General features: G+C 40.0%; 1 protein-coding gene across 2 annotated transcripts in view; it reads left to right on the forward strand.

The window, feature by feature from the left end:
* The window catches only part of iglon5 (IgLON family member 5), a 163,913-nt gene that overhangs the window by 80,258 nt on the left and 71,326 nt on the right, over positions 1–12,329 (forward strand). Inside the window, exon 1 of one of the 2 annotated variants that reach the window (XM_015053793.1) lies at positions 2,441–2,468. The exons of the other annotated variant lie outside the window; for it this stretch is intronic. Coding sequence (XP_014909279.1) covers positions 2,456–2,468 — 13 coding nt within the window. The 5' untranslated portion in view covers positions 2,441–2,455. Of the gene's footprint in view, positions 1–2,440; positions 2,469–12,329 lie in introns of those variants that run through there. 2 annotated transcript variants of the gene reach the window in all.

A 12,329-nucleotide genomic window follows, 5' to 3' on the forward strand; every position in this document is an offset into this window, starting at 1 on the left:
TCTTATAGTGCGGAAAATACGGTACTTTAATATATGTTGTTCCATCCATCCATGCATACGTACATGGTTTTCCTGAGAGTTACTAGGTTACAGACATTCAATCCCTTTTAGGATTTAGGATCTGTAATTAGCCTAATATGAATATTTTTTAACTTGGGGAGTAAATTGGAGCATGTGTTTGCTTTAGAACTGAAGGCTACTTCTCTCAAAAAAAAACAACTATTATGACTTAGATTAACATAAATAGGTTTCTTTTCAGTACACTAAAGAACAGTAAAGACAATTGATGTGGTTTAAAGCAGGTTATCTAAGTTGTGCATCATCAAAACTAAAGTTTTATGATGATGAACATAATTTTAACAGAAAATTTAGGACAGAAAATCTGTTACATTTTTTTAGGGATATATTCCTGCATGGCTTCTATAACTGTACAAATGTTTGTAGTATATTCTGGTAACTGGTTTGAAGGTTACATGGGAGATCTGTCTGTTTGTAGCTCAAATAGTTTTTCTGCAATACCCTGAGCTTTAGCCCTTCTGAGCCTAATTTATCTGAAAAGTGAAAGTAGACAGCAAATCATTAGCTTCCATTTGTTTATACAGCTGGAAAGGTTTCTTTTGAGGACAATTATATCCCAGATCTTTTTTTTTTTTTTTTTTTCCACAGAGCAAATCACCACCTGGCATCTAAGCCTTCTTAATATCCACGCCTCCTGGATCAGCCCAAGCTGTGCCAAAAACTCATTAGAAAATCCGCTAAGCAAAAATGAGTGTCACGGGACAGTAGGAATAGGGAGTAAGCGATACCACAGACTTTACAAATTTTAGTGAGCAGAGACCTCACATACGTACAGAGGCAGTATTTTTTTTAGCACGCTTGAAATTGCACCAGTCTCTTTGGGCAATACACATGGGTAAGCATTAGTGTAGTGACAAAAAGACTTCAAAGACTGATCCTCCAGGAAACAGGCTGTATCAAAGGCAAGGACCATCATAAAACATCTATGTGAAAACCTGCACTGACACATAAAACACCCTTACACATCCTATAAATCAAAAGTACAGTTCATCAGTACTGCCTGTCTACCAGTGCATATGTAATGAGGCAGCTATGGTCTGCAAAGCAGAGAAGTGTTAACATGCTTGAATGCACTAATTAAAGGGATCACTGTAAATCATCTCTGTGGCTGCTTAGCGGTCGAACCCTCTCCGACGTTCTGACCTTTGCCAGTCAACTATAGTCTTTGCACCCTCCTTCAAGACTAGTTCGCTAGATTCAGGCTAACAAGCTATTAGACCGTCCAGATGGCTACGGTGGCAGAGGAAAGAGGCTTAAACGAGGCTGGTTCATTGTTGGTGTGGACTTTGTGTGTGGCAAGATGTCTGAAGCCATTTTTTCCTCCCTGGGAGCTGTCTCAATCTCATGGTTGCACGCTGATATGAAGTGAAAAAGAGAATTCCATGCATTTTCTTTGAAGTTATTTCACAGGCACTTATAATCTCTTTAGAGGAAGGAATAAGAAAGCTGATGCTTCTGCTCCTGTAGTTTCCCCCCACTCCCCCATCACAGGCACTCCAGAAAGAAAGCAAACTGGAACAAAGAGACAATTGGGACAAACACACAAATAAATCTTATTTAATCAGGTTTGTTTGCCTATCTTTCACTGGAGGTGTTTACTTCTTCCCTTTAAGACCGGCAAGCTCTGGCATAAGCGTCTTGCTTATCTGTTTTACCCACATTAAGAGGTAATGCCACTCTTCCTGGGAATGAGCAACTTCAGATGCTGTTTAATTATCATCTCATTAAGACATGTCTTCTGGACTTAAAAACTAAATTGGAAGAGGCATTGAAAGTCATTATTTAAATGACCAGTTGAATTTGATAATTAAAATGAGTTGTGGGAAGGAAATGAGGAAGCCAGTTGGATTCTCAGGAGGAAGTTGGACCAAACCTGGTGCTGGCTAACCTTTTCCTGTGAGATTGTCTAGCCCGTAGAGTCTCAACACGCTCCCACAGCTGCAGGCTCAGTAGGAGACCCCGGCACTAGAGTACCAATTTAGAGCCAACTTGGATGATTGATTAATGGAAATAAGACTGGCTAACCACATGGAATGCTGAATTTCTTGCCAGAAGAACTAATTGGTGAAATCAAACAATTCTGCAAGAGGGATACTGGGCTTCAATGAGTTTTGCAAGCATTCTACCAGCGTTGTGGTATGAATACATGTTGAGTAACATGCAGGAACAACACAAAGGGGTCAAACTGGGGAGTCAGTTTTCCAGCCCCCGAGGAAATCAGAGTTCTTGCCTCTCAACAGAGAGAGACCCTACTTCCTGTTTCAAAAAACACTTCTATGTGTGTTTTCTGAAAGGACTAAGATGACAAGGGGAGATTGAAGTCAACCCACTGCTGTTACACCTCTGAGGTTTCGAGAGAGGTAGTCACAACCCTGTAATGGCTGACTTAGGTAAGGGTTTGCCAGCTTTGTGTACAGTTTGTTTGTAAGGCTTTATATTTTTCCTGCTGAGTTGCACTTTTTGTCTCCTTTGGTTTCACAATGCCAGCTTGATCTTTAAAAAGCTCATGGGCACTGAACATGGCCACTGCGATTGATAATTTATGAGCAGCTGAGAAGCTAAGAGCGGGGCCTGTGTTTGCAATTTTATGACAGAAGTGTTTTGTGAAAAAGAGGTTGACTTGTGTAAGGACTAGCCTTATTCAGAACTCAAGGGTGCCATGTACTGATGACGAACAATCTGTGCAACAAGTTGACACGCATATTTAAAGCAAAAACACACCAAGTATGCCACAGCACAGTGCTTCATGCATATTGTTTTTTTCGAAGAACAAAGTGAATTGGTAGCGGTGAAGGGCAGCAAGGCAGAACGGATCTTTGGACTTCAGCTAAGGGGGCAATTTTCTTAAATTTTTTGTTTCATTCCACATCTCTCAGTAAAAGTTTGAAAGCTTACCCATGTGTGGGACAAGATGACCTTCACTGACATTTTACAAATGGCAAGAAATGGCTTAGATTGTCTTTGCACCTCTTTAATGGAATTTCTTTGTGAAAGGTTTGTGTTAGGTTCATAAACACAACTATTATACTCTAATTTTAAAAATAATAAAAAATTACTTTGATTTCTTGCACATCAGTATCAGGCACTTTGCCACAGATAGTGGCAGGACACACTGGTCTGGGTACCATTTAACCCGCATGACACATTCCCTGATTCACTCAGGCTGCCTGACAGAAACACTAAGTGAACTGACTGAGTGACTCGTCTCAACACAAAGTCTCATTACAAACAGGAGGAGAGAAACCCCACATAAACATCCCAAATTCTTTGGACGTATGCAGGTATAGGTTGGATTCTAAGTTTGTTCTGCACAAAATCATTCCTCTTTAGCTGAAAACAGAATAACCTCTAATAAGAGTCAGCGAGAGAAATGTAATGAATAGAGGCAAAAATGGTCCATCTTGCAAGACCTGAGTGGGTGTGTTTGACTTTTTCAGATCAATAGCTCCTACAACCAAGCCATGAAAGAGAATTTGCGAAGCATAAAGGGCAGACATGTTGGTTTAGTTCCAAGTGCCCAACCTAAGTCTAGTAATCCTTCAATATGATTCTTTTGGCAATTAATTTCTATTATTTTTTCATGCAGGTTTGCAGCTCTTTGCTTATTGTTGTGTTTTGTAGTGTTTACTAATCAAAATTTTCTTTTTTTGTTTTCTGTGGTGCTTTTCACCTTCTTTACACAATTACATTTCTGTATGTGTTTCAGTAACTGTTCAGCTTCCTCTCTGGCCCCCTTTTACTAACTCCACACACACATCCATGCACTCTGTGCCACAGTGCCAGCTGTGTGATGAGCCAGGGGGCTGATAAGCAGTGGTCAGCTTCTCTCCAGATGGCAGCCTGAGCATCAGCTGCCTGCGGGGGAAGGTGGGCTTGTGTGTGGTATGGGAAGGGATTACAGCCTTCATGCAATTCCAGGTGAAAATGGGCGCACACAAAAGAAAATCAATTGTCAGCGGCATGCTATGGTGTGACTGCTTGAACCACTGATCGACAAACACAGCCAACTCTGTGCTGCGTGGCTACGATGAGTGACTTTGTTTCACGGGTTGGGTTTTATGGAATCGGTTTTGCAAGTGATGTGCTTGCCACCTCCTATGACATTCCCTTGTAGTGTTAGGCTGGTGCATAGGTGTCCAGGCCCAGACCTCAAGGGCCACTGTCCTGTCCATTTCCGATACGTTTCTGCTCCAACATGTCTAATTCAAGTGGTCCAACTAACTTGGACCTTTTGAATTAGCTTCTTCAGCGTGTTTAAGTTTTCAGAGGCCTGTTAATGAACCATCATTTGATTCAGTGTGTGTTGAACTAAGGCCTGGTAAAAACCAATCCCTTTTTCTTGGCTTTGCTTTGTATAGATAGTCTGGACCCTCAGATGTTGAGAAACGATTGCTTGTCAGTTGCTAATGTTTGGCCATGATCTATGTTATGCGCCAGTTCGGCGCTATGAAGCTTACCGCACATTTCCTGCACTATAAACAACCATTCCTAACTGGGAAGAGAGAAGCTGAACGAGATGGCTGTTAATGTTAATTCAATATTTTGAAGAGTGGACTACATGGCTTTATTCACTTCCTCTGGTGCCATTGCTAAAACTACAGGTAGTCTACAATTTGAAAACATTGCAGAAAATTGACATTTTTCACAACTCCTCCTTCTGTTCACTGATTGACCCACTTGAAATTCATTCTGAAAAGTTAAGCTCAATGGGAGAAATCCTAGTTGGAGCACTGAAGGGAGTTAAATGGAATTGGGTAGGAAAGTAATGGCCAGACAAGCAGAACTAACAAAAGAAAAAAAAAAACATTCCTTTGAGGACTGACTTTCAACCCCACTGGCCTAGTTGAAGACGCCTCAGTTGGATTTGCCTCTGTGATCTAAACATGGACAATGCTGCTTGTTCATATTAATCACACTGGTTTTGTAACCACATAATTTTGTCAACTTACATCTAGAACAAAAAAAAAAAAAAAAGTCCTCCCACAAAAATTGCCTCATCGTGAATCATCAGTGTGCCATCGTATGTGATATGACCCTATTTCTTTTCATCCAAAAAGGCTGTTGTTTAAGCTAATGTGCTCAGTCACAGTCTTTGCTTATTTCTGTGGGTATTCACAGCAGGGCCTAAATGAGGGGCCAAGGTGAGGGAAAAACTCTTAAAGCTCCCAGTGTTTTCTAAATGTTCTTGTAGAATTCCTCAGATCTAACTTTTTAGCATATAATTAAAAAGTGTTACTGATGCTTCTTCATAAAAAACAAACAAACATTTGTTTGCAAATTATCTAACAGTACAAAAAAAAAATGAGATTAATTGTGTTCCATGCTAAGGCTCGAACCATTTTCTCAGATGCCTACCCCCTCTTGAACACCCCTTCCTCTTAAATTTGAATCCTAACAAGGGCTAAACTCTCTCAGCAGCTCCTACATCCACTTCAGACAAGGCTTGTTTTCTTAGAGCTGTCGGTGGGAAAAGCCAGTGCCGGCTATGGAGGGTCTCCAAGGGACTTGTATGAGAGGCGTATGAGAGAAAAGGCAGTGGGGGAGTCAGAGTGGAAAGTGAACGTTTGGGAGAGAAAGGAGGGAGGTAGGAAAGAGAGACCCCTTATGCATAACAATGAGGAGACCATTCAATTAGCATCGCTTTATGGCCCCTGATGTTGATTACCTCAGACAGGCCAGCAAGTCCCATCCTTTTACTGATTAAAACCAAGAGGAGCCCAGCAACGAGACACTCGTAAGGATTGGTCAGACGTTGGAGGCTTTCTAATTTCTGTTTCATAAGTAAGGAGAAACAAGGTCAATGTATGCAGCGAAATATAGCCCACTTGTATTTGCCACTCTTACCACCAGGTAACAGGATGTAAATGAAACACAAGCTGAAACAGTAGTCACTTTGTGTCTTTTTATAATGGCCCTGATACATATGTCTAATATAATTCACCTCTGCAAAGAAAAGTGGCGCTCAACATGTGATTATTTGCACTCAGAAATGTCATTACCCCCCACAGAGTAATCAGGCTGGCTTCCAGACAAACCCTGTGCTGATTGCAAAATGTGTCAACCATGCCAGTCCTTGATGATGGGCTGCCTATGCAAGAATTATGGCGGATTATTCTCAAATTAGAAACTGGACGCAGTTCAGCGCTCTCCAACTCCAGCTCAATGAGGACAAAGGACAACAGTAATCTTAGCTTAGAAGCAAGCTGATGTAAAGCTGTTACCACCAGGTAACAGGATGTAAATGAAACACAAGCTGAAACAGTAGTCACTTTGTGTCTTTTTATAATGGCCCTGATACATATCAGGGCCATTATATGTATAATGGCCCTGATTTTGTTGTATTCTTTTAGCTTCCCAAAAGAATACAACAAAATATTGTTGTATTCTTTTGCTTTTAGATCATTAATCAAAAAGCCACTAATAATAAAATCATTCTCAATTTCCCTAAAAACTTCAACAACCTTGAAAAAGTGACAAGTGACTCCACTTGTCACTGTAGAACTGCATAGAGTTCTACAGTGGAAATAAAATATTTCTGGACATTAATCTCTGCTGTGTGATGTAATACTTTGCCCCACTACATGTTGTTCAGGATAAAGTTGCTTGGGGCTACAAAAGCTTTGGAGATGATAGTGAAAAGAAAGCAGCATCACTGTCTTGCACCACTAGTTTGTGGCATCCAGTGGCCACTAGTAATTCATAAGAACATGCATTATTATATTCAGGTGAATGCAATAAATACTCATTTACTTAATGCTTGTCTCACTCTTTGATAATGGTGTTGTCCAATCACTATTAGGTAAGAGTTGGTAACAAAATTAGTAATTTAATGAAAGCAACTTCTGTAAAATGTAAGAATGTATTAACAATTCCAATATTGAGTTAAAATATTTTATTCAACAAATTCACTAAGCTTGTAACATAAGTAACCTAATAAGGGAAATTAAATCAAAGACTTGAAGATAAAAAAAAATAATTAAGTATTTGTTTTTTTAAATAATTTGCTGCACTAGAAACCAATGCCCTTTAGATAAGTGATTCCTAATGTATCACCTAGCCACTGAAGTGACTGAGTGGAGCTATGCAGCACAATTTTACCAATGCCTTTAAGTCTGACATGTAATTTTAAGCACTAATAATAATGTGTTTATGATCACCTATGGTGGTGATCATATGACTGATTGTGACAAAGTAAATAGTGACTACTTTACTTTTAGCATTAGCAGACTGTTTAGCTTCCCAATTAGTTTTAATAGGTGAGATAATGAAAACACAATTCCTATCAGAAATCAACTTATTGGCTATATCAAAAATATTTTTTAATCAAATGTGATAAAGGTATAAATACATCTGTGTTCACTGTGTTGTATGAAGATGTGCAGCACAGTATATGCACTCAACCTGATTCTTCATCAGGTCTTCCTCTACATCAGACATGTCAAACACAAGGATAACTTTATGAATCTATTATTAATGGCCTGTCAGCTGGCCAGTATATAGCATACCATATAGTCCCACACATGGCTCAAGACATTAGGGTAAGTCAGATGCAGCAAGTAAACTTGTTGCACAAAGCAAAGTGAGTATTCTCAAGTGCACATTTAGCTGATAAACTGACCATGTGTTTACAAATGAGTTCACAGCGCAGCTTGCTGTTTTTCAAGTTGAAAATAAAATGCAACTGTTCCCCAACCAATGGTCACTGACCTTAAGAGCACCTGTAAACATCCCCATAGATGTGAAAAACTGATGCGTAAAAGCACACTCAAAGAAACGTACAACTTTGAGTCCCACACTGTTCTGACCTTCATCTCTAAACTGGCGTCCAAACCCATGCATCTAAAACACTTAATAGTGCAAACCTGTTACAGCAGCAAAAATAGCTTACTGATAAGCTCCTCCGAACTATCACATCTCAAAGCCTATCACCAAATAATAATGAACTTCTTGCAAATAAACGACTCCATGCATGTCATAAAGCACAGGGGGAAAAAAATTCATTAGGTTTTCTATTATGTTTATTTTATTTTTCCTGCAATAGCAGCATTAATCCTTCGATTTTACACTCAAAGAAATCTGATCAAACAAATGTACCTAATTCTTTAACATTATTTTAAGTCCATTTGCAGAGCTTTTGCCTCATTTTCCTGACTGAAAATAGTTCTAATGACCATTACAGATGTTAATGTGAGAAAAAGGGCAATGACCAGAGTAAGCGGCCTGTGAAAACATGTCGATGTATTTTTTACCGACTTGTATTAACAGAGTTTGCTGCTTATTTAATAATTCACCCCAAAGCCGCTGACCCACTCAATTAAATTTTCCAGGCTTCTGTATTACATTTTTTTCCTTTTCTTAAAGAATGCAGAGGAAATAAAGCAATTTCAATATTCAAACAGTTGCAGGGAGGCATAAACAAGCGGAGGAGAACTGGTAAATGTGATTGCCTTGGTAATTAGAGACAGAGGGTGAAAAGCAGTGGATGAAAGGGAAAGGGGAATGGACGAGCGGATGTGTTAGTCATATCTGAAACGCATTCGTGACAAGATTATGCAAAAGAAAAATAGGAGGAGATTACAAAGGGGCGAGAGGGGAGGAGACGAATGGGAAGTCGTAGGAGGACGAAGAAACTGGATGAGGTTTCGTAGCCCCGAGGTGCATGCTTAGGCTCCTCTGACCTCACCACTGAAAGGCCAAAGGATTAGCTTTTTATGTTTTTTTTTTTTTATAGATTTGTAAAGAAAATGAAAAAAAAAAAAGATTAAATAACTGAAATATAAAGTAAATGTACACAGAATGCTTTGTTGGCTGCACAGTACAAATATTCTGTGCATGGCAGCTGCTGCTGGTGTGGAGGTTTGATCAATAGTAACTTGCTGTTCATAAAAGCATTTTTTAGTTTTTCAGAACGAGGAAACCTGTCAACCTCCCGGTGGGGTCTCGCATGGCCTTTTCTGCCATGGCTTTGATGGAGGTCAAATGACGGCGCTTGTGTCTGTGTGCCTGTGTGTGAAGTGCCCTTGGTTGTCCCTTTTGTGTGTGTATTTAAGCATTTTTGACCACCGCATTCTTATTCCTTGTCTGGAGCATTGGACTGGGATTAAAAGTGAATTGAATTGGCTTTGTTCTTACATCAGTAACAGACATAACTGGCTTAACAGAAGTATTTTTGTCAACTTGGACTAGACTTCCCTTTAGGAACTGATTCTTGGACTTATGTGTTTTTTTCCATTGTGCATTTTCCTTTAGTGCTATGCAGGTCAAAAACTCTGCAATTATATGTCCACTGTTGCCACTTCATTGCTTAGGAAGAGAGATTGCTGCAAAGTCAATCATGTGGAGGAATTGTTTGGCTTCGTTGCATAGATACATTTCTACCAACTTGCTTTTTAAACTAAACAAGATTCTAAATGTTTTACATTTAGAATCAATGTGCAATCAAATCTACTCTTTCTCTATATAAACTGGGCCTGATTTTCTTGTAAAGCATGACATTAGTTTTGAAATGGCCTTATATTAGATAAATTGAATTTACTCCAATAAATTTGACTCTGACTTAAACCTGCATGTGCACCTATAGGTCACACGGCTCCGCCGAAGCTCATTCAGCCGTAAATCCTGGCAGCGTTGGACAAATAAATTCGAAAATAACACGGAGAGGCATGTATCCAACGGTGTCGGAAAGTGGGGAGTGGCTGTTTTGATGTGGGGTTGCTTGAGGTGATGCTGGCAGTGGTGCGATGATAGCAGAACTCGACGGAGGCCACTGGCAACCTGCAAGAAGGCGGCAAACAAGATCAATGACACGGCGGGTGCGGCCAGAACAAAGTGCTCGGGCCCTGTGTGTTGATGTGTTGGAAATTGCATCTTCAGGAAACATGCTTGATGAGATTGTGGGATCAATAGAGAAGGGTTGCTGCCAGGCTGCTGAGCGGCTGGAGAGGCAAGGGAGGAGAATATGGGCCTGAATGAGAATCGCAGAGGATATAGACCAAGGCTGAGTAACCTCTGTCTGATGGTCTAATACAATATGTCACCTTACCCACCAGAGGGGTTGAGCCTGTAAGGTTGGGGTGGGGGAGGGAGCTTGGCTGCAGTAAAGACCGTTTAGGTCTTTGGAATACAGAAGCAAATTGAACAGATTCAATTCCAGCACAGCAATCTTCGGATTGGCTCGGAGGCTTTAACCAGGCTGGGGTGTGTAATGGACCTGCCATGCGTCCAGCAAATGTAAGTGATGCCACTAATCAAATAACCTGTCTCATTTACATTAATGCTGCACATTAATGGACTGTGAATTAAGCCTGTAGCAGCACACTGGCACTTCTGCAGATGGAGACAAACAGAAGTACCAGTAATACAAAGGAAGTTGGTGTTTAAAATGACTTTACAGACATGCAACATGCAAACACTTTTATTTGCTCTTCTTTTCATCCCTCCCTCCTTTCTCTGAGGCACATTGAGAAACACACATTGTCTCTCTGAAACTCCCTGATTACACAGTCATTCATGAAGTCGCCGTACACACATGAACACACTTGCACATACAAAACACTAGTCCAAGTTAAGCAATGCTGCAGAGATTTTTTTCCCCACCCCTCTTATACAAGGCTGTTTCTATAGCAACAGTCTCCAGTTTCTGGCACTCAAAGGGGAAATATACAGGAAGTATAAATGCCTCCAGGGGGAACATTGGGGTCTTTCTGTGGGAGGAGGGGGTTAAAGGGTCAGGACTCAATGAGGGACATAGCTGCTTGTGGACAAACTTACACTAAGTACCACTCTTGAAACTCTGAAGGAAAAAGGAAGAATTACTTTCTATGATCTTCATGTTTGTCTCCCTGACTTTTGCTTCTCATTCAGATAAAGCAGTTTATTTAAACTCATCAGAAAGATCAGATTGACATCTCAGCACCTCCTACAAAATGTGCTGCCATTCAAGCAGGGTCAGGAGATATTTCAACTTCAAGGCCTAACATGGATGTTGAATGTGTCAGGAGTTTATGCACGTTTCTTCTAGTATCTGCTTTCTGTCTTTTCTTTTTCTTATTGAAATTCTCCAGCAGGTCTGTTTCTACCCTCCCGCTGGGCTTAAAGATTTATTCTGCTCACTTTTTGAGCTGGTTTCATGGAAGATTTATCAACGTCTTACCTATAATCTCGACAGCGGAGTGACCAAGGCTATGTAAGTGCTGAGGAATCCTTTGGTCCTGAAATATATCCCGAAGCATGAAAAACACATTACATATGCAGCACCATGCAACTGCAGCTTGATTATCTGCCGCAAGAAAAGTTTTTATTTTTTTATCCTTCTTCTTTCTCTGAATATGGCTGTCTGTTTTTGTTGTGGAAAAACTGCCTGAAGGGGACAGGCTGATAGCTTGGCAGTAGTACTAGTGAACTGGGGCCATTTTTGCACCTCAATCCTGCTTGACTTAGTGCAATATTATCATCTTTTTTTCCCCCCTTCACCTCACTTTATCTCTAAAGAGATTTGCAGTATAACAGTGACACAGATCTAAGCTTTTGTTTTCATAATTTCGTTGCTCCTGGTTACATTGACTTTCACTTGGACTATCGCTTTTCTTTACCATAACTTTTGTTCTTTCTTTTCATTGTCATTTCTTTGCTTTTATCTCTGCTGGTGTTTCACTTTAAAGGCCCCTTTTTAGCATCTACTTCAAAATAACTGACGGGCACATTCATGTGCAATTTTATCACATTCTTGCCATCTAAAAAGAAGGAATTTTTTTCAAAGCAGGGCGTGCAAATATATATTTCTCTGGCAAACCTGCCCTTCATGTTTGGGTTTCTTCACTTTAATTCAGTTCTTTTTGGTGATTCTAGTTTAATTATATTTATTAACTGTGTCTAGATATGTTTTGCTACGGTTGGATCCATTTCCTTGTTCTCCTGTTTATTCATCCTTGTCCTTTGCTCCCACTCTCTCTCTTCACACCTGTGGCCCATTAGCCAATCAGACCCTGTCTATTGTTCACCCTTGCAGTATTTAAACACTTCTCCTTGCTAGTTCCTCCTGTTGTATCTCGTTACTTCCCTGTTACTCTGCTGCCGTTTGCTCCTGTATTGCTGTGTCTTCTATGGTTTTTATAAGTTTTTGTTCATAAATTTTTTATACATTCATCGCATACTTGCTGCCTTTGCCTCTCTGCATTTGGATCCATCACCACCACAAAATGACAAAAAGTGCATTTACGTTTGATATATATATATATATATATATATATATA

The sequence above is a fragment of the Poecilia latipinna genome, unplaced genomic scaffold (genome assembly GCF_001443285.1).
Source record: "Poecilia latipinna isolate Pla-1442-1.1 unplaced genomic scaffold, P_latipinna-1.0 Scaffold54, whole genome shotgun sequence".
Lineage (NCBI taxonomy): Eukaryota > Metazoa > Chordata > Actinopteri > Cyprinodontiformes > Poeciliidae > Poecilia > Poecilia latipinna.